Raw genomic sequence first — 21196 nt, forward strand, 5'->3', positions numbered from 1 at the left:
CAATAAGACATGGGGATCAGATCTCTTTGTACGACTGTCTTCATCTGCTAAGCAGGACACATTTACCTGGACATGGTGTAGAGCAAAAATAGCTTCAAGAATATATTTCGGAGTCTTTTTTTAATAAATGCTTAATGGCAACATACAGACTGAGCTTTGAAGTAAAAGTTATTTTACTAGAATAAGCAATGGTTTCTTTCACAACGAAAAATGATGTAAAAATGTTTGTTGCTGTTTCCCATTTCAAAACACCTGAATCTTATTTTTGAAAATATACGAACAAACTTCACTTTCTGCTCAGTGGAGCTCTGTGCTGTAGGTGTCTGATACATGAAAAATGGAGATTCAACAGAAGGCAAGTTAAACGTCACGATGAGAACTACTGTAAATAAGCGCTCTGATGTGCGGCCCAAAAATATTTTCCCTCTGTTTCTTTCATCTCCTGGCAAGAAGTGATGCTCGTTTTCCCTCCAGGTGAACTGGAGAAAATCCTTCCATTTTGGTGCAGTTCAAACCCTTCCAGGGCAGTGACAGCCCCGCCAGGGCCCGCCGGGGGCGCTGTACGCACCCGCAGGCCCAGCGCCACGGCCGCCTGCAGGGCCGGGACACCACCTCACCGCCAACGCCCCACACCGGGAAAAACTCCCGAGCTTTTTACTTTTTTCCCACAAAACAGATACAGGCGTGTGTGTGGATGTGCCTGAGAACCACCAACTTACCCTTGCTCTGCTTGGACGTACAAATACAAACGCTCTAGGTCAACACCACAGCTGCATCAGTTGCAGCCATTGCCACGGGACACTTTCAGACTCGGTGAAGAGCGGCAGAACTGAAGGGAACTGTGAAACCCCGCTTGGCAACCAACTTGAAACATTGTGAATTCTGGCATTTTCAACTGGTTTCTAACGCACCGCACACCATCGTGCAGGAACCTGCGTCAGCCCCTGGAGGCAACTAAAATATTTTACAAGAGGTAATCGCCATCCAGCAGCAAATCAGAATGGCATAGAAACAGTGGATTAACTTGATCAGTCAGGAAAACAGAGTGCCCTCAGTTCACCACTTGCCCCAACTTTCCAGGTCTTTTCTTCATGACACCAAAAGATGTGCTCCCAATTCAAGGTCTATAGCTTGCAGTATCTCACAAGAGGTAAGGAAAGGCAGTTTAACACAAACTAAACGCCACTGGAAAACCCAGACTCCCCCAGTCTTCATCCCAACTCATATCAAAACTCCAAAGGAAGAACCTGTCTTTCCTCCCATAAAGCCTTGCACAACAGCTACTCAAGACATCAAATAAACGGCATTTACAACACGTCCTGAAGTCCATCGAGCTCACATTGTGCAAAACTTTCCAAAGCCCTCATTTAATCATTAAAGCTATTGCAGCTGGAGAGCTCCCTCCGCCTCCAGGCCAAGGGGGCTGCTGTGCCTGTGCCTTCTCCCCTCCAGACCAAACTACCTGCTCTACGTATGGACGAGAGCATCAATGAAACCTGAATGTCACCAGCAGCAGCTGCGGACTGAAGAGATGCCCGGCTTCCCGCCAGTAACACTATTCACCTTCAACATGCAAATGACTCCTCAGCAGAAAAAGATGTTGTATTTTTTCCGTGTGTCAAAAGCCCATTATTTCCTTCACAGCCCCCATCACCATGAAGTGGTTTTTGCATTATTGTCCATCAACGTCTTCTTACCGTGACAGCAATCACGGATGTTAATTCAAAGTCATTACCTGAGGCCCCAGTCAGAAATAAACAGCCATGGCCTTTCCTGCAGGATTTTCTCCCTGTGGTTCGCGGGTTCTCAGTGAATCTCTCTCAACTGACTCCGTTTTCTTTAGGGAAAGGGGCTGCTCACAAGCCTTGCTAAGAAACGATGCCGTACAGAAACACACAGCTTCCCGAGCTCAGCCTTCAATCACCACGCTGTGTCTCATCAGCTCCGCTTTTTGTGAAGCAAACGCGATTCCATTCCCTTTTACAGAGAAGCGAGAAGCGAAGCTCTGATCAGTCAGCCGCCAGCAAGGCCTCCCGGCGCGTTCAGGACACAGGCTCCAGCAACCGGAGCTTCCGCGGGTAAGGAAGCGCTGCCCCTGCCAGCAGCCCGACAGCAACACTCAGCAACCCCTGCTCCCTTCAGTTTGCGCGGGTGCTTCCTGAACCCCATCTGCTGCCGCGTGGATGGTGAGCTAGAGACAAACCGCCTTGAGGCCTAGAAACACTCCAGCTTACAGGACACACTTTTTCTTCTATGAAACAGCACAGTTACGGTACAGTTACAAGGAAACAGCTGAAGTTACAGTTTAGTCAGCTCTTCTCCTTTGCTTTGCTCCTTGTGTTATTTTTTTATTGGGTAAATAATGAGGACAAGCCAGCAAAACCCGGGAGAGCCGTGAGCCCCTCTCTGAAGAGGCAGCTCGTGCTGCTCACGTTACGGGCTCCAGCAAGCCAAGCTCAGCGCCCCCCGTCGTGTCCCGCACACAACAACCGGCTCACGCCTTGTGCGCAGTGTCTCTTAGGTTCACGCAGACACATTCCTCAGCTATTTTTCTGACTGAACGTGCCCAACAGGAATTATTTTCTTCATCTTTTAACATTTTTTCCCCTTGGTACCTTCTTCCAATTTATCCATTGACAAAAGATGACTCCAGTTTCCTCGGGTTCGTGTCATCAGTACATGAACAGCAACCCCTGGTCTCCATTCCGACTGGACATTATTTCATTGCCCTGGCTCACAACGTTTGAAGATTCAGAGCTCTGAGCCCTCAGCTCAATTTCAGTTGTCACACACTACGTATCACTCGAACCTTACAATTACAACATGGATGAACAATTTCTTGACAGAGAATTCGGAGGCCTTTTAAAATGCCCCAAACTGTAGTTGTGCATCAGCAGTGGAGGAAAAAACCAGCAGCACCACAAGGCGAACTGAGCAGCCCACACGGAGCCGGCAACAGCGCTGACCCCGAGGCCACCTCCCGGCCTCCCGCCCAGCGTCCTTCCAGCCAAACTACACCGCTACAGTGCCGGGATACTTGAAAGAAACCGGCATTTTTACTGATTTTGTGTTGGTGCTCATCTTGGCAAGCTGCTTGCAACACCCACTGCGGGGTGTTTAAAAGGACAAGGAGTGTAAAACTCTCAGTTAACAAGGGATGCAGATTTCTTGGTTGGGTGAAGCAACAACAAGCAAAAAACTACATCAGTAAAATAGCCCCTGGCAATCATTATAGGTTATTTCTGGCTAAAGGAGGAAAATAGTTTGGTTAAGTGCAGTTCCTGATAAGGAATACAAAACAGCCCTTAATAAATCATCACTATTTTAATTATCATGGTTTGTTGCCTCTTAACGTTATCAGTTTGAGGGCTGATAAAATTTTTAATGTGCGAAGTTATCAACAAGTCATTTCTTGTTGCAATCACAGATTAAGAACCGGATTCTCAAAGTTGCTGAGCACATGCGACTCGCAATGGAATTCAGGAACTGGAAAGATCCGCCTAATGAGCTATTAACATTATCTGGATTCTAGCGGCTCGATACGCCTCACCTATCAACAGAGCCTGAACTCTTCAGTAACCTCACGATATCTCTGCTGGGCACCAGAGAACCAGACAACCACAAGAGATATACAGATCAAAACTTTCCTTCTCAGCTTTTAAAGAAATTCCTTATAGAACCTGACTTAAGTTTCCTGGGTCTGGCCAACACTAAGTTCAAGCTCTAGTGCCCTCAGGACAAGGAGAAAATGTACGTAATCTTTTCTGCTGCTCCACCCTTGGCACCGGCAGCGGCTCACCATGATCCTGGCGGCAGAACCGCGGTCTGGAGGTACCGCTGGGAGCTGCTGCCGCAGAGCACCCCGACCACGGTGACTGTCGGCACCGCGGGGCAGGGGGCGGGGGCGACTCTGGCGACTCCTCCAGGTCAGCTAACGAGAACAGCCCAGCACGACCCGGCGCAGCACAAAGCGACCGGGGAGACCTTCTCACGGCTTCCATTTGCAGGGTGTCTGACGGAAACGAAGTGCAGTTCTTCGCATTTTGAATGTTCTCCTGGTGAAAAAACTATCATATAAAATCATATTTTTTTAGGGCTTTTTAAAGACAAATTCTACTTTTATCAGATTTGCACATAAATAGGCCTTGATTTGAAAATGAAACAATGTGAATTCAAACAACCATTTTTTCTTCACAAATTAGCAATATTTTGGTACCATGACAGTTTTTTAACATGTACAGCACGGACTCCCTAGAACAACCAGCAGTGCCGCAGGCATCGCACGTTTAACAAATGTGCACGAGGTTGGCCAGTGACTTAGAGGGAGATTTTGTGCAGCTGTTACGGAGCCGTGGAGCGGCCAGGAACACTCCACAGAGCAACGCTGCTCTCGTAATTGGCTTCCACAAAGGCACATTAATGCAGCCGCCAGATGAAAGTGGGTCAGCTTGCACTTAGGAGCCAGCTCTGAACTGAAGGGACGAACCACACTGAAGAGGAAAAAATGGTGTGGAAGCCATTAGGTACTGGGATAAACGCTTTCTATTTCACGTGGGAAGAGAGAGCTCATCTCTTCTAAATCCTTGAATATAAATGCTGAGCTGCTTTTTCATCTGAGCCTTCAGTCGCCCTTTGTTGGATGCAAATAAGTAACACAGACCAAACCGTACTAACTGAAAAAGAAAACACGGCAACACACAGATTCCCATTGCACTCGGAAGAATTTACATATATTAGTGTTGCCAAAAAAATCTCACATAATGGACTCTGAAACAAGGTCTTAAACAGCGTGAATAGCCTCATCTCCATGATCCCGGCGCTCTCTTATCAAAACAATTATAGGTCAAGGAGGGTGACACAGATTTGCAAAGGAAGAGCATTTTGTGGTGGTAGAACTGTATTCACCAACTTGCACGCTCACAAAGCAGAATTTCCAATTCCTCGTCTCACACTCTGAGCTTTCTTTACCTCTCTTTCTCTGAGCTCTGTCCTTGTCTCTTCCCATCCACTCCCCTTTCGCGTCTTTGTCCTGCACTTGTGCTTCTCCCCCGTGCTCCCACTCCAGACTCCCTGGCTCTGCTCACGCTGCTCTGTGCACGCACTGGCAGGTCCCGAACACGTGTTTGAGTCCGAAGAAAGAGTCCCGGCGACTCCAGCACGCTTCCACCTAATGCTGATCCACACACCTCTCCATCTTTGCATCAGGACGTGGAAATCTGCCTTCTGCACTGAATACTGCAGATACTGTTCCATGTACAGTAAGGTGTCCTGCGGGATGAGGAGATGGCTCCTGAACACCCGCTGTATCTGTACACCATAACCGCCCCACGGCAGCGGTGTGGTTTTCATTTGGGCTCACTCCACCTACCACGCGGAGCTGTGAGCAGCACCGGCCAACAGACAACACCCATCTGTCATTTGAGAAGCTGGTCTTGCTTCACTCTGAAAAGACTTTTGGGTGCACCCATATTTGGACACAATTTATCCTCAAATAAGCACATGCGTCTCCCCCTATTCCTGCTGTCTAGACAGACTACTAGGACATGCTCTCCAAAGCAGGGGCTAGATGGATTGAGACTCCCTCGAGAGCCCTTCCCAGACTCTAATTGACTTGATTGTTAGGCAATTTTTCCTGATGTCCAACTTACATTTCTTTTTTGCTCAATTTCATCCTATCACTTCCAATTACGTCTGACTGAACTGCTCAAAACAATTCTTCTCCTCTCTGCCTCCTGACAACGAGGATGCAGCACACGCATCTCGTATTAGCACACCTTCACTTTGCAAGCTATTGGCAATTCTGAGTACAGAGCTGGCATTTTGTGCTCACTTCTTATAGATGTCAAAGATATTTTATTATCTGTGGAAGAAAACATAAGCCTGTGGATGCGTGTAGGCAATACAGGGCTGTCCCCCCTTCGTCCACAACTGAGACATGTGGTAATTAGAGTAAGAAAGCCTGAATGCAGCTAAGAGCTTATGCAGAGAGACAGCTTCAGTGACAACACGGACCTGGAAAGTCTCGCTTCCCTCTGCTCTTACCGTAATGTTCAAAATAATTGGAAAGAGGAAGACAAAAGGAAGAAGCTGAAACATTTCTCAAAGGGAAAATACTGATGGCAAAAGAAAAGCTGTATTTCCCCAACCCACTTACTGGATGATGCTGTAGCAGAAACAATGACTTTTCCCCCAGTTTCTCAAAGAACATTGCAAATTCAAAAAACAATGGCTTGCTCCACCCCATCTAGAATTTCAGCTTAAGACATCTGATGACAATAAACTACCGCACAAAATGCTTCCTTAGGTTCAGCACTTTTAACAAGAACAGGACGTTATAATCTCTCTGTATACTAAATCTGACAAAGAGGCCACAGGAGGAAAAGAGCAGCTGGAAAATGCTTATACATATAAATTGGATTCGAACACCTAAGGAACAAAGGACTCATTTCACAGGTGCGGGGAACTCCGTGCCTGGCAGAGCCAGAAGCAGCGAGTCTGGCCTCCGAGAGCAGAAATGAACGGTTGGAGCCTCAGCAGCCCGTCACCGACCCACCGCCCCGCTAAGCCGTTCAGACTGCGCCTGCAAGAACAGTTATATATATATATATAACAGTTATTATATATATTCCACAGACAGACTCATGCCAACAGCCTCTGAGCTGGTGGGATATGAGGTAACGCCAGTTGAAAACCTGACCCGCTGGCAGTGGACCTGTCTACCCTCACCCGTGTCCCCCGCCCATGGGCGCACTGTGTCACAGCCCTTGGCAGGGGAGCTCAGCCCGGTGCCCGTGGGGAAAGCGCGGCACAGGGCCCGTTTGCCGTGTTTCCAGAGGATGGAGCTCCCCAGGGGCACAGAGCTCCCCTCAGGAGCGGGGCTGCTGGAGGCGGCTCTGCTGGGCCTCTGCCCTGCTCCAGGGAGCCTGCAACGCCACCTCCTCTGCCGACACCACGCGGTGACACTGCTCAGCTGCCTTTCCTCACCTTCTCTACATAACTTGGATCAAAAGTGAACGTATGTTCATATCTGCTCAGAACAGTTATGTAACAACAAGAAAAATTACACACAATCAATGAGCTTTGTGCCCATATACACACAGACTGCCTGCAGTCATAATTGCATGTGTTTCCACAGTATATTTTGTTAAAGGAGGGATATATTGAGTTCACAAAATGCTAGTTACCCATTATTGTAAGTAATCCCAAATAATAACAACAAAATGAGTTAAATTTAGATTCCAAAGCAAAGGGAGCTATATGTATTCGGAGGAGGCCAATCTGTTAGGTTTGTTGTAGCTTCTCATTATTAATGAATCCCAACCATACTCTATTTGAGGTATAAAATGTTAAAACAGCCTAGGCAGTTCCCTTAACAGTAGTCGAATCAATACAGAGGCACTTGAATCAGCAATTTCCTGACTGACAGTCCATCCCGTAAATCCTGTAATACAGTTTTGAGCAAAGGCCACAGAATGAGCAGTTTGATTTACGAGCTGGCACTGATGACACGGTGAAGGACATTGTCACAGTTACAGCACTAAGCTCAGCCCAACTACAACCGCTTGCTTTCAGTCAGGGGTACAACGTCCTACCTGCCCAAGCTGTTCACAAGCTGTTTGATACTCGGCTCGCTGACAAAGGTCTTTCACACGCTGGTACTTGGGGAGAAAGTTTTCTTCCTGGGCATCTACCTTCTCATTCTCCCTCTTATGCAGCAGTTTACTGGCAAAGAAGAAAAAAAAGTTGCATTAATATTAATGCCAACATATACATACAGTTTGCTGAAAAGGCTCAGAGGAGCAGGTTATCTGCCAAGTCCACAGCATCATTGGTGGCCAAAGCTTAACAGTCCAGCAGAAACCAGCACTTATCATCATCTCCGATAACACACAGCTATTTGTACCATGCCCTCAGGGAGCCAACAAAAGCGTAAGAAACCAAGACAGTGTGTTCCGTGTCTGACTGGCAGGCAGTAACACCCATCGATACAAGGAGATCGTATCCTCCTCGCTCCACGGGGCTGCACTCGGCGCATCTTTCAGGCCCTGTGTTATGTACTGAGGTGGTCACAGGTGAACGGCCAGCAGATGAACACCCAGGGAGAAGGGTTAGCTGTACACCCAGGGAGAAGGGTTAGCTGTACACCCAGGGAGGAGGGTTAGCTGTACACCCGGGGAGAAGGGTTAGCTGTACACCCGGGGAGGAGGGTTAGCTGTACACCCGGGGAGAAGGGTTAGCTGTACACCCAGGGAGAAGGGTTAGCTGTACACCCGGGAGGAGGGTTAGCTGTACACCCGGGGAGAAGGGTTAGCTGTACACCCGGGAGGAGGGTTAGCTGTACACCCGGGGAGAAGGGTTAGCTGTACACCCGGGGAGGAGGGTTAGCTGTACACCCGGGGAGAAGGGTTAGCTGTACACCCGGGAGGAGGGTTAGCTGTACACCCAGGGAGAAGGGTTAGCTGTACACCCGGGGAGGAGGGTTAGCTGTACACCCGGGGAGAAGGGTTAGCTGTACACCCGGGGAGGAGGGTTAGCTGTACACCCGGGGAGAAGGGTTAGCTGTACACCCGGGGAGAAGGGTTAGCTGTACACCCGGGAGGAGGGTTAGCTGTACACCCAGGAGAAGGGTTAGCTGTACACCCGGGAGAAGGGTTAGCTGTACACCCGGGGAGGAGGGTTAGCTGTACACCCGGGGAGGAGGGTTAGCTGTACACCCGGGGAGAAGGGTTAGCTGTACACCCGGGAGGAGGGTTAGCTGTACACCCGGGAGGAGGGTTAGCTGTACACCCGGGGAGGAGGGTTAGCTGTACACCCGGGGAGGAGGGTTAGCTGTACACCCGGGGAGAAGGGTTAGCTGTACACCCGGGGAGGAGGGTTAGCTGTACACCCGGGAGGAGGGTTAGCTGTACACCCGGGGAGGAGGGTTAGCTGTACACCCAGGGAGAAGGGTTAGCTGTACACCCGGGGAGAAGGGTTAGCTGTACACCCGGGGAGGAGGGTTAGCTGTACACCCGGGGAGAAGGGTTAGCTGTACACCCGGGGAGAAGGGTTAGCTGTACACCCGGGGAGGAGGGTTAGCTGTACACCCGGGGAGGAGGGTTAGCTGTACACCCGGGGAGGAGGGTTAGCTGTACACCCGGGGAGGAGGGTTAGCTGTACACCCAGGGAGGAGGGTTAGCTGTACACCCGGGAGGAGGGTTAGCTGTACACCCGGGGAGGAGGGTTAGCTGTACACCCAGGGAGGAGGGTTAGCTGTACACCCGGGAGGAGGGTTAGCTGTACACCCGGGGAGGAGGGTTAGCTGTACACCCGGGGAGGAGGGTTAGCTGTACACCCAGGGAGGAGGGTTAGCTGTACACCCGGGAGGAGGGTTAGCTGTACACCCGGGGAGGAGGGTTAGCTGTACACCCAGGGAGGAGGGTTAGCTGTACACCCGGGAGGAGGGTTAGCTGTACACCCAGGAGGAGGGTTAGCTGTACACCCGGGGAGAAGGGTTAGCTGTACACCCGGGAGGAGGGTTAGCTGTACACCCGGGGAGGAGGGTTAGCTGTACACCCAGGGAGGAGGGTTAGCTGTACACCTGGGGAGGAGGGTTAGCTGTACACCCAGGGTACTCGGGGGCAGCAGCCGTAAGGACAATGGATTGCGTTTCCATCTCTCAGTGCAAGGAGGGCTCCCTTCCCCTCCCCAGGAGCACGTCTCTGCAGGCAAAGGCCACGCGCTCCCTCCCATCACACAATCACTGCCATCACTGCAGCCCCGTCCCTGCTGGCACAGCTAAATGGCTTCAGCTCTGCGGTGGAGCTGCTCTGGCTATTCAGTATACTTCTATTTAAAAGGACTGGGCTTTGCGATTAACACTTTCCTTACCCTCTTTCCACTAGGAATGAGTCTCTCCACACCTTCATCTTTTTCTTTAAATGGAACCTGGGAGGAAATGAGGAGAGGAAGAAGCAGTTCCCACAAAACCAGTAACCAAGTCGTGCCCCGTTTTTCTCTCCCACCCCCAATTCGGATGAGAAACATGACATATAACGGCACAAGGGGACATCCAGCTTTACGAAGCGGACATTGCCTCTCCAGTGCAAATCATGAACGAACACAGGATAGATTTGTTCTCACAGGGACAAAATCCACTCCACATTCACACAGGACAACTGTTTCCATATAAGCATCTTCAAGGCACAGGTGATTAACTGGATTGTCCTTCATCACACAGGATTGCAAATTAAATCAGGATTTTCTGACTCCCCTTTGGGCTCTTAACCTGCGCTCTGCCCTCACAGTGCCCTGTTCTAACGCAGCTGCTCCTTTCCCCTCTCCCGCCACCCCAGTACTTGCAAAGCAAATCTCCTCCTCTTACTGCTGAGCTTTTCCAGCAAGCACCCGGTCGTGTTCTTTTCCTCAGTCTTTTTCCAATGAATGTATTGACGGAAAGTCTCAAATAATAACTGTGCGATTCTGAGACCGAGTCTGTCTTATGTTACAGTGATACACAACTGACCCTTTCAACTCCGTCATTCTACAGTGTATTCAATATGAAATGCTTTGCTACAAACGATGCCATAGAGACTTTAAAAATCTATAACCCATATAGCTAAAGACCTTCATATGTAGCCCTCTCACTGTTACACAGATTACAGTTAGTATATCCACATGCCCTACATGCCATACAGCTAGTATAAGAATCTGACAAAAAGAAATAACTGGAGTCAGTCACGTATTGCCAAATGAGTCTTCAGATTTTCCACTGAATGATGTACTCGTATGGACAGTAATTTTATCATATTTTCCTTTAAATCTGTTGTGTGTTGCTGAATACTTGCACAGTCTCCTGTACAAACACACACGTTTATATGCACATTTCTATTTCTTACCTATTCACTGGTCTCTCTGAATCCAGAAGCTTCAGAATGGATTTACCATCCATATCAGATGGAATATCCAACCCAGCAATATCTAGAATTGTAGGTGCGAGATCAATATTCAACACAATGTGAGGATTCCTGAAAAAACATATATGAGAACCTGCTTTAAGTCTGTGTAATGAACCGAGCAACTCCAGCCCTTCCACAGAGACCAGGGATCTGAAAGGCTGATTTTGGACACCTGCAAAGAAGAAAAGATCCAATTCCTTTACACGAAGGAAATTAAAATGTAAACCACAGGTAAATTGCATAACCTCAAGAACTAATGTGAAGATCTAAAATTCCAGCACAGAGCATTTCTGAGAAAGCCAAGTAGCTCATATGGCAAAGTCAGTTAATCTTTGCAAAAGAGGGTTCCAAAGTCTTTCAAACATGAGAAAACACTGGAAAAACTCCTTAGGTGTCTTAGACCATCAGTGTCCGCCAAATATGCCGATGACTTTATTAAAAAGTAGCTTTGGCAGGTAGCACATGCTTTATGTGTTTGAAAACGTGTTACAGCAATAAGTGTCTGCGCTTAGTCCATGTTCTGAAGAGAACAGGATGAGGAGCACGCTGGCGGCACACGCTCTGCACACTCAGAGCCGTGCGGCCTGTGCCCCCCGCCGCCACAGCCAGCGGGACCGCACCTGAGCTCCCCCTGGCTGCACCAACTCCCCACCAGCGCAGGAAGCTCCTGTCCTCAGATCCTGGAGCGGCCACGGCCAAACACGAGCTCGCAGAGCAGGGCACCTGCTGGCACAGCCCAGCGGTCAGCAGCAAACACCCAAAACTCTGACCGTGTGACTTGGCTTGGCTATAGGTCTGAAGTGTTTTCAGTTTATGTTGGACCTTACCAACTTATTTGAAATATGTCTATGACAGCGTTGTTTAATAGCTCACAATATTACACATACACATATGGTTTAGCAGCTGTGCACTGTCTTCGCATGTCTTAAAAAACCTCATGGAAGGCACTCAGTTTCCTAGAAGCAGGAAAAAAGGAAGCGAGCAGACTGCTCCACAGACACTGAACATAAAGAGCCCCTGTGCTGTGACGTGCAGGCACAAAGGAGGGATGGGCCAGATGGGCTGCTATACGTGTCAGCGCAGAATCCCAGCTCAAAATACGGGCCAGAAAAAAGCTGCTAAATTCACACTAATTAATGAGACACCATTTAGAAATTACTGCATTTTTGAGCGAGCAAGCAAACAGGCACTGACAAGAGCGTGGATGATGAAGTAAATTGACGTACCTAATTTGATTTTAATTACTAATAATTGTGGTGTAGCATATTTGGTAATAGAAATGAGAGCTTAGTAATGACTTTCTACAGTGAGTGCTATTAAATCTTCGTTGGTATCAAAAGGGAGTCATGACAATTACTCTGCAGGAAAAACACAAGGTTCATACAAAACACGGATGATTGAAGTCCTACCATTTAAAGAAAATCAGGCTGTAAGGGAAGATCACTTTGTTTGATATATTCCCTAAGGTATTTCATCCAGTTCTTCCCATTTGTTGTATTGTGATGGGCTCTGCTTTGTTAGACTGCGCTAGGCCGACTCCTCTGAATTTAATAGAAATACAGGTTCATATTCAGAAGCCACTTAAAAATAAAACCCAGTGGGAAGGTCTCTCAGCTTATGAGTGTGTCTGGGTGCAACACCCTCGGACAAGAGAGACGGGGTGGTCGGCGTTCAGCAGCACAGGGGGCAGGAAAACCGGCTGGGTGCGGGGCCCCGCCAGCACTGCCCCCCCCAGCACTGCCCCCCGCCAACACTGCCAGCACTGCCCCCTGCCAGCACTGGCTCCCCCAGCACTGTCCCCCCTAGCACTGCCCCCCCCAGCGCTGCCCCCCGCCAGCACTGCCCCCCGCCAGCACTGTCCCCCCCAGCACTGCCCCCCGCCAGACCAGGCCCTGCGGGGCAGGATGGCCTGTTCCCCAGGGCCACCCCGGCCTGTTCCTCAGGCCCACCCCGGCCTGTTCCCTGGGGCCACCCCAGCCTGTTCCTCAGGGCCACCCCGGCCTGTTCCCCAGGGCCACCCCGGCCTGTTCCTCAGGCCCACCCCGGCCTGTTCCCTGGGGCCACCCCAGCCTGTTCCTCAGGGCCACCCCGGCCTGTTCCTCAGGGCCAGCCCGGCCTGTTCCCCGGGGCCACCCCGGCCTGTTCCTCAGGGCCACCCCGGCCTGTTCCCCGGGGCCACCCCGGCCTGTTCCTCAGGGTCAGCCTGGCCTGTTCCCCGGGGCCACCCCGGCCTGTTCCCCGGGGCCACCCCGGCCTGTTCCTCAGGGTCACCCCGGCCTGTTCCCCGGGGCCACCCCGGCCTGTTCCCCGGGGCCACCCCGGCTCGCTCCAAATCCCGCGCTGCTGTGGGCAAAACCCCCTCAGCTGCTGAGGTGCCGAGTTCAGCCCAGCTGGGGCACCCCTTCCCTGCTCCCCAGAGAAGCACCACTGTTTGCTTCACACGCGTAACTGCTGTTGGTAAATTGGACACATAGTGCAGTATCCACACAAGTTAACGTTTTGGTGCCCACCGATAACGTGAATCAGTCAAGCAGCACATGGAATGAGACGTTTTCACACCTATTGCTCCCAGATCACACACTAGGTCTCTTCCTCCATGGTAAGGAAAAAAATTGTGTGGAAGACTTGGCGTGTGTTAATTATGCTAAAACATGCACGCTGATATAAATAAAAGGCAGCAAATTACGGCACTCTGTCCAAAATCATTACTTAAGTGCAAATATTTGCTATTGAAATAATTGCTTGGAAAGTGTATTTACATAATTTCTTAGCTGATCAAAGCTACCATTTTAATTAACAGCCGGATTCCGCATGCTTGCGTGCACCCAACAAACAGCACTAACTATGCAACCGCAACGTATGAACCAAAAAGAATCTTTGGTGGATGATAATATACGAACCACTATGTACATCCTTCTTCATAAACTGAAACAAGTGACTCCACGGAGTGATTGATGTCGAGCAGTAATTAGGTTCTGTGGCAGTGAACATCACGTATTTTTCACTTTGACAATGTGATAGCTGGGTGTGTTGTTTGCACGGCTCCCAGGGAGGCAGGAGAGCCCTCCCCAGAGCGGTGGGTGGTGCAGCCCCCCGCAGCAGCCGAGGGCAGCGCCGCAGAGCCCCGGCCGTCACCAGCACGGGGGCTCTGCCGCGGGGCAGCCGCTGCTGCCGGGAGGAGCGGGAAGCCGGGACGGGCACGGCTCTGCGCCTCCGTGCGTCTGCCAGGTCACTGTGACCAGAGAGGACAACACACACGACTCTTCTGGCTTCTGCGCACACACACACACACACACACACACACACACAGAGTAGCCAAGGACTTACAAGGATCCAGCCTCCACATTTGGACCTCGGACATAGAAGGGAACTCTGATATCAAACTCGTATGGCATGGACTTGCCCTTCACCAGCCCGAACTGCCCGATGTGATACCCGTGGTCTGCTGTGTATATTATATACGTATTGTCCAGTTCACCTGTCTCAACCAACGTATTGTAAATCTGAAAAGAGGCAGAACAAAGAGGAAATTCATTCCAGTTAGTGCTATATGCAGAATACTGGATAAAATTTTCTGCCTGTGTGTAACGTACAAATAAACAACAACAGTTCAGGGTGCCACGAAGTTATCACAATGGCCTATTCTGAATAGTCCATATCACAGAGTAATTTTACTAACCAAATACTGTGGCTATTTACAAGGCAAACCTCTGCTTTCTGTTTTGAGGTAAATGCATTAGCATGCCACATTTTCAAAGGTGTTTGGGTTCAGTATTTTGCATGAGAGCTGTCAAGATGGAACTAAACACACAGAGTAACAAGATAAAAGTTTCGAGGTGATAACCAGTTTTGAAGTTTTCCCTCCACCTTTATCTTTTTCCTGCAGCAAACAATTTTAATAAAATGACAGCATTTTGCATCTCACATTTCTGTAAGCAACGCTCGATGATCTTGCCTTCCGACAAACAAGTCCCCATTATGCAGAATATATGCAAAATCTCTTCCAGATAAATATCACTCAGCCATGCTCTCTCACGAGCTCAAAAACTAACATGGAGAATGAGGAGGAGGTTCAAGTCTCTGATTGCTTCTGTGGGTTCACAGGAGAATCTGTATGAGATATGTACCAGCCTGAGCACCACTCACCAATTTGTGCGTGAGATTTTCACCTGCACACGTCCAAAGGTGGCCGGGAACCACCAAAGTGGTGCCTTGCACCGACCCAGCACACGGCGGCACAGGACACAACTAACGCTTGGTGGTGGTTTGAACGTTGGTTTGGATTTAATTTTGAAAGACTATTGGATGCACATAACTCAGTAGAAAAGGTCGGGCTAATTTGGTGATTACAACTGAAAAACAACCTGACTGGTTTTGCCTGCAGTGAACCACCCAAGTAAAATCATCTTCCTGAACAGAAAATCACACTGGTGTGGTAAAACAGCTGTCTCCCCTAATGCTGCTATCTGACCCATCTAAACACGTTCGTAATGTGAAGCAGAGATCATACTTGCCCGAATCACTTGTGATAAGACATTACTAACAAGTTGATGCAACACCATCCAGATAATCTCATCTTTGCTTTACAGGACTGCTTGTATTTTATGTTCTACCTGTTTTGAATAAGAATGCCAAGAGCTAAGCAGTAAATCGCAATACCTTTAAATGTGCCTCTTACAACTGGAAACGCACTCTTCTTCAGAGTGGCCTTTACCTAATTCAGATGGTTTTGCTCAAGATGCCCAACTGGCATGAAGAGATTTTATTGTTATGTAATACAGACAATTAAAAACCATATCTACCTATACGCTTATTTACTTCTGGCATTAAATATCCCAGGCCTGGTTTACCATGGGATTATTCCAGTTAGGACTCCCGTCAAATCAGTGTTTGCTGCTGCTGTTGTTCCCCACAAACTCAGTGTCAGAGGATGGAGCTGCGCTAGGAAACAAGCGCCGGCTCAGCCAAACCAAGTGACTCCTGATCTTACCATCTCCATGGAGTCGTCCACGGACATGAGCGTTTGAAGGCGCTTCCTCTGCAGCATGTTAGTGAACTCCATGTGTATGGGCTTCATGGGACCCGTATACCGCATTATCCAGTGCTTGTCTGGGTTTGGAGCGTAGTTATAACTGGGAGTGCTGAGGAACAGAGACAAAACCAGTATGTTTTAGCAGAGTAGAAAAGTCACAGTAATGTATACCAATAATTTCTATTTGATCAACACTACGGGACCTTGGAAAAAGTCTTATACTTTTATGTTCTATATGGAAGATGGGCGAATGAAAAAGAACTCTGTGGGGAATAAAATCTATTAAAAGCATAAATACACATTGTTTCAGCAGCGCCTTCAGAAGAACACGGATGCATTTCAAGGCCAAGAGACCGGCCTCAGAAGCTGCCTCCACAAGCACAATCTGGACGAAGCGTGTACCACAGAGCTCCTATTCATCTCACTGCTTTGCTTCCGCTGTGCCCACACCAGCACCAGGAATTATGGCTTGTGCGAGCTGTTTAACAATAACTACGCAACTTGCTGAAAACGTCCAGCCGTGTTGTTTAACAGCTGGTTTGAATTCAGCATGACTGGGTCCTTGAGCACTTCCACACTGGTGCACCCGGAGGAGCACGGGCACCCTGCCTGCTGCTCTCCAACCGCATGTGAGCCCACGGCAAGCAGGGGCGGACACAGAGCCCGAGTTCAGAGACCTGCCATGGAGAGCAGGGCTGGGGGGAGCAGCAGCGCACGCTGCAGACACCCCCCAGCCACCAGCTCCGCCGTGATCACCAGAAACTTCAACCGAAGTCCCTGCAAAATCCAGAGAGCTGGATTCAGTGTCGCCCTGGAGTCCCACTCCAAGCTCTCGTGGTCCTGCAGTCCCACTGCCCCTCCAGGCTCTCATGGTCCGGACACCACTGAAGTGATGAGGAGAAACATCACTGACTGTCCATGATCTCGTTTTGTTGGCAGCTCCAGAGATTGTTTTTCTGTGCATAATTATATTGCTCTAGGTTAGCTGGACTAAACAAAGTATTTATTTGGATATATCATTACCATGGTGTTGACCCTCTGCATCACCAGTTCACTAGAAAGCAACAGCTTACATTTGCAAGAAATACTACTTTTACCTACTACATGTATTCCTAAAAACGTATGATTACTTAAGACTGAGAAGCACCTGTCGGTTTCTCCACAGCCTGGCTCCAACACATCGCCTGCAGTCTGAACAGTGAAAATCCTGCCCCTCTGGGAGCTGTTGAGGCTCCTTTTTCATGCGAAGCAATAAAAGCAGCCCACGCAAATGTGCAGGCCGAAAGGTGACACAGTAACACAGGAAAATCAGCAGATATTTGGCTATTTTCTTCTTCCCAGCAAACAATTTCCTGATAAATTCAGCTCCTCTTTGGCAAATATCTACTGTTGTTTTTGTGTACGCACCGGAGCAGCAGAGCAAGCTATTTAGATAAACAATGGTAATGTAAGGTGAGATTTCTCCTTGAAATGCTGTATATCTAATGTACCTCTGAATATGACAGGTAGTCTTAGGGGTTTTAATATAAATTTGAAATTAATAGTCGGACAGTGAAATGCTCTATGCCGACGGGCTCTGTTAGACGCTATCTGAAAAACGCGCGTAGGCGGCACACACGGGCGTCTTCACATCGGGGGAAAGCGCTGGTGCTTATTCTCTCTGCATTGTTAATAGCCTCTTGAATTTCAGAACGTTATTGTGGCTGAAATAATGACATTGCTCCTTTGAAAATGCTGACAGTTATGGAAACTGTTGCTATGTGATGCCCCGAATGAATCAAAAATGCTTGGCAAACTCCTTTTCAGCTTACTTTGTGATTTCCTGGCTGATTTGAAACCTCCCGCTGTTTAATCCAACCAAAGCCCATGATTTTCTTTGATTACTACAGAAGTAACCCTCTTACACTTAACAGATTTGTCTGTCTTATGGGAAAAACACACACACAAAGCATTCTTCGAAGCTGGTTAAGATAACCTCTTCAACTGCACTCAGCAGATAAGTCCCAGTCTGGTTGCATCTGACCTTGGAAAAGATGGGTGGTAAAACGTACCCCCTGCGGAAATAAGGTTTCTGATGGCAGTTAAACGCCCAGCTGCTGCACTTTCTGCAGCTGTCTGCACAGGCAGCAGAAGAGGAAAAGCAGCCATGGGGCCCAGGGATTTGCCACGTGAACTCTGGTTGATGGGAATCACTTTCAAATAAGAAAAGCCTGCAGACAGGGGTGAAAAAGAGCTCTGTAGAGCGAGATGGAGAGACAGCGCAACGCAGGGTGCAACGGTCATCCCAGCTAGGACGTGTAATCACAGAGAACAGCAGCGTAAATTAGCAATAGAAGTGCATACCAGAGTTCGCAAGCAAAGCAGGACTCTCACTTATAGCTATTACGGGCAATGCTACACCACGCAACACGCACATCAACCAGCCAGCACCGCTCTGGGCTTCGGGGCGGTTCCTAACAAGCGTTCTACAAGTACTGCATACTATGTGATTTTTGGTAATACCGATAAAATAAAATGGTTTATGCATAAGGATGTGGAGACAGTTTCTTCCCCTGAAAAGATCATAGCCCAAGAACGAGATTTTGATGCCCCTGCTCTAAATAAACAGTGCGTTACTTCCCAAACAGGTTGCAACAATGTCTGATGAATTTAACATCAATCGTTCAGTTCATCTCAGTGAGCTACAGCTCTGAGTTCTAGTTCAGCAGCCATGCTCAAGACACTTATACTTGTCTGAAGAGGCCAAAAAAAATCAATCAAAACTCTTCTTACAGGTTTTGTGACAAACATGCCAAGAATATTATAAAGCGAACGTGGCAGTGAAAGGGTTGTATTGTCCTTACATGTGCTGGGAGGCGTTAGGAAAGAGATGCGAGTACTGAGGGGCCGAATCTTCCGGGCCGTGGGGAGCAGCGTGGCTGATCACCATCAGCACGGGCCTGTGCGGGTACATCTTCTTGGAGATCCTGAAGAAGGTGATGCTGTCATTGGTAATCAGATCCGTCAGGTAATCCTGTAACGAGAAGCAAAAGTAGAACGAGATACCTGAACAATAATGTCAAGCTGGGGTGGGATGGGAAGGGGAGGTCTGGGGTGTCACAAGAAACTGGAAAAAGGCTGCTCCGCTCAGAACGGCAGGAGGAGGGAGCTGGGTACAGATGTTCACACCTCAAAACTGAACCAAAATGGTTCTTTCTTCACTGCCTTGAAATATGAAAAGCAACAGCAACAATAATGGCAGGAAAGAAAGAGAAGTACTCTTGTATTTCAGCTTCTTTTGGTTCATTTGAACTCCAGTGCTGTTGCTCCGCACATTGTCATCTGTTATTGCCAGAGCTGTGTGGTTTGCAAAAATATAAAGATTATTAAAACATTTATCTTCTAATCAGACTTGGTAAGAAAAATGAAACCAAGTGAAAACCTAAACATTTCCACGTATTGTGTACGCCAAACAGGGCTGAGGATGCCGGGACACAGCGGGATCGCCCGCCCGCCGCCCCCGCGGGGCCGGTCCCCTCCCGACGGCAGCGCGCGGCTGCGAGAACGAGCTGCACAGCTCCGAAGGAAATGAAACATAAAGGACCGCTCTGTGCATCGGCTGCCCCTTCCCCGCACCAGCTGGAGACAGAAAGGGAAACCCTAGAAGCCTGTAACACTTTATCTTTCAACACAAAGCACATTAATTAAAAACAGCAAACAGGGGAGGGGAAGGGGGAAAATCATCTAGACATCAGCCTTTTAAGGGGAAAACGGACTGTGAACACATGGCTAATGAAACACAAATATGGAGGCAGGATTTGTGTTCAGTAAGAGAAATCCAACTGAATCCCTGTTTAACACATCCAGTTGTAATTATAGACCGAAAAAACAACAGCCACGTATGGCTAAATTTACTTATCCTCATACTTCAGGGAAAATTCAGGTCATTTTAGGAATCACAAACGCTGGATCCTTTGGCAAGTGCACACATTTAGCTGCAATAACACAGTCCTGCCCGCAAACAGGTAACTGAGCCACGTGTGAGACAGGCAGAAAACGGCACCGCGGTTGACAATGACTACAGGCGTTTTAGTAAGTTTGGCCCGGGTACAACTTCTCTGCAAGGATATCAGGAAACGTACACGCCTGTAACAATGCATGGAGATGTCAATTCAACACTTTGATTCTCCACTCATTCAAAATTATCATAAGATATACCACAATATTACGAATTCTCTATTCCAGCTATGAAACAAGTTCTTAAAATAACATAAAAAGATGGGACCAGTTGGAACTGGATTCCCATCACAGTGACGCTGTGTGACTGCCCTGGAGTCAGTGCTACACCGGGAATACACGGCAATCAGACCCGGCACACAATAATGAAAATATGAAGCACAGAAACAATGCATTTAAATCGATTTCCACATTTCAGCCCACAACACAGTCACAGGATGTTCTGTTTGTTCCCAGTGCTGCTAACAATGTTTCAGCAACACGACTCTCCAGAATGGAAGGTAAAGAAGAGCCCAAAGGCGACGCCTGTTGGGTCATGGCTAATGCTGCACGTGGCAGCTCCGAGTTCGGAGGCGACTCTCTACTTATACTGAGACCATGAATTGCAGCTTTCTTGCAGCCACCTCCCAATGTTAAAGAAATAGAAACAAACCAACAGGACCTACCCTGGAGTAGTCGAATCCATGCTTCTCCTTCACTCCATTTCTACAGAGCGTGTAGTTGTAAAACCGAGAGTTTTTAAGCAATCCGACCCATTCCTTCCAGCCAGGAGGCACATAGGAACCATTGTATTCATTGAGGTACTTCCCAAAGAAAGCTGGGGGTAGAGAGAGCAGAGGCACGGTGAGAAGGTACAACAGAAAACTTCAAAGACACCACATTTAACCTCTTCCAAAAGAAGTTTTGTTCTCATTCAGATACGTTCACAATAAGTTTTCCTGTGTTTACTTTAGAGCTCTGTAATGCAGATCTTTTGATTTACAGCCTGACTACGTATAAGAGGAACTGGACCACAATTACCATTATATCTGCCTTAGTGCCTGATACAGTCAGTCAGATGGAGAAAACAGAACACTTAGAACAGTGTCGGTTGCTACATTATCTCATCCTACTCTGAATCACACCATTTAGCCACATTTTTCATGTGGTTGCACCCAGCCGGGCCATCTCCAGCTAACGGGCCGGCAGCAGCAGCCAAGTGGCAGCAGGAGCTGGTTGGGAGAAACGATGA

General features: G+C 48.5%; 1 protein-coding gene across 9 annotated transcripts in view; it reads right to left on the reverse strand.

Moving 5' to 3' along the window:
- The window catches only part of SULF2 (sulfatase 2), a 98516-nt gene that overhangs the window by 16865 nt on the left and 60455 nt on the right, over positions 1-21196 (reverse strand). For all 9 annotated transcript variants that reach the window (XM_065849655.2, XM_071815466.1, XM_065849654.2 and 6 more), the window contains 7 exons: positions 20631-20782; positions 18813-18982; positions 15928-16078; positions 14265-14440; positions 10878-11006; positions 9871-9927; positions 7593-7722 (listed from right to left, as the gene is read on the reverse strand). In XM_065849655.2, the coding sequence (XP_065705727.2) occupies positions 7593-7722; positions 9871-9927; positions 10878-11006; positions 14265-14440; positions 15928-16078; positions 18813-18982; positions 20631-20782 (965 nt within the window). The remainder of the gene's footprint in view (positions 1-7592; positions 7723-9870; positions 9928-10877; positions 11007-14264; positions 14441-15927; positions 16079-18812; positions 18983-20630; positions 20783-21196) is intronic.

The sequence above is a fragment of the Patagioenas fasciata genome, chromosome 16, assembly GCF_037038585.1.
Source record: "Patagioenas fasciata isolate bPatFas1 chromosome 16, bPatFas1.hap1, whole genome shotgun sequence".
NCBI classification, from domain to species: domain Eukaryota; kingdom Metazoa; phylum Chordata; class Aves; order Columbiformes; family Columbidae; genus Patagioenas; species Patagioenas fasciata.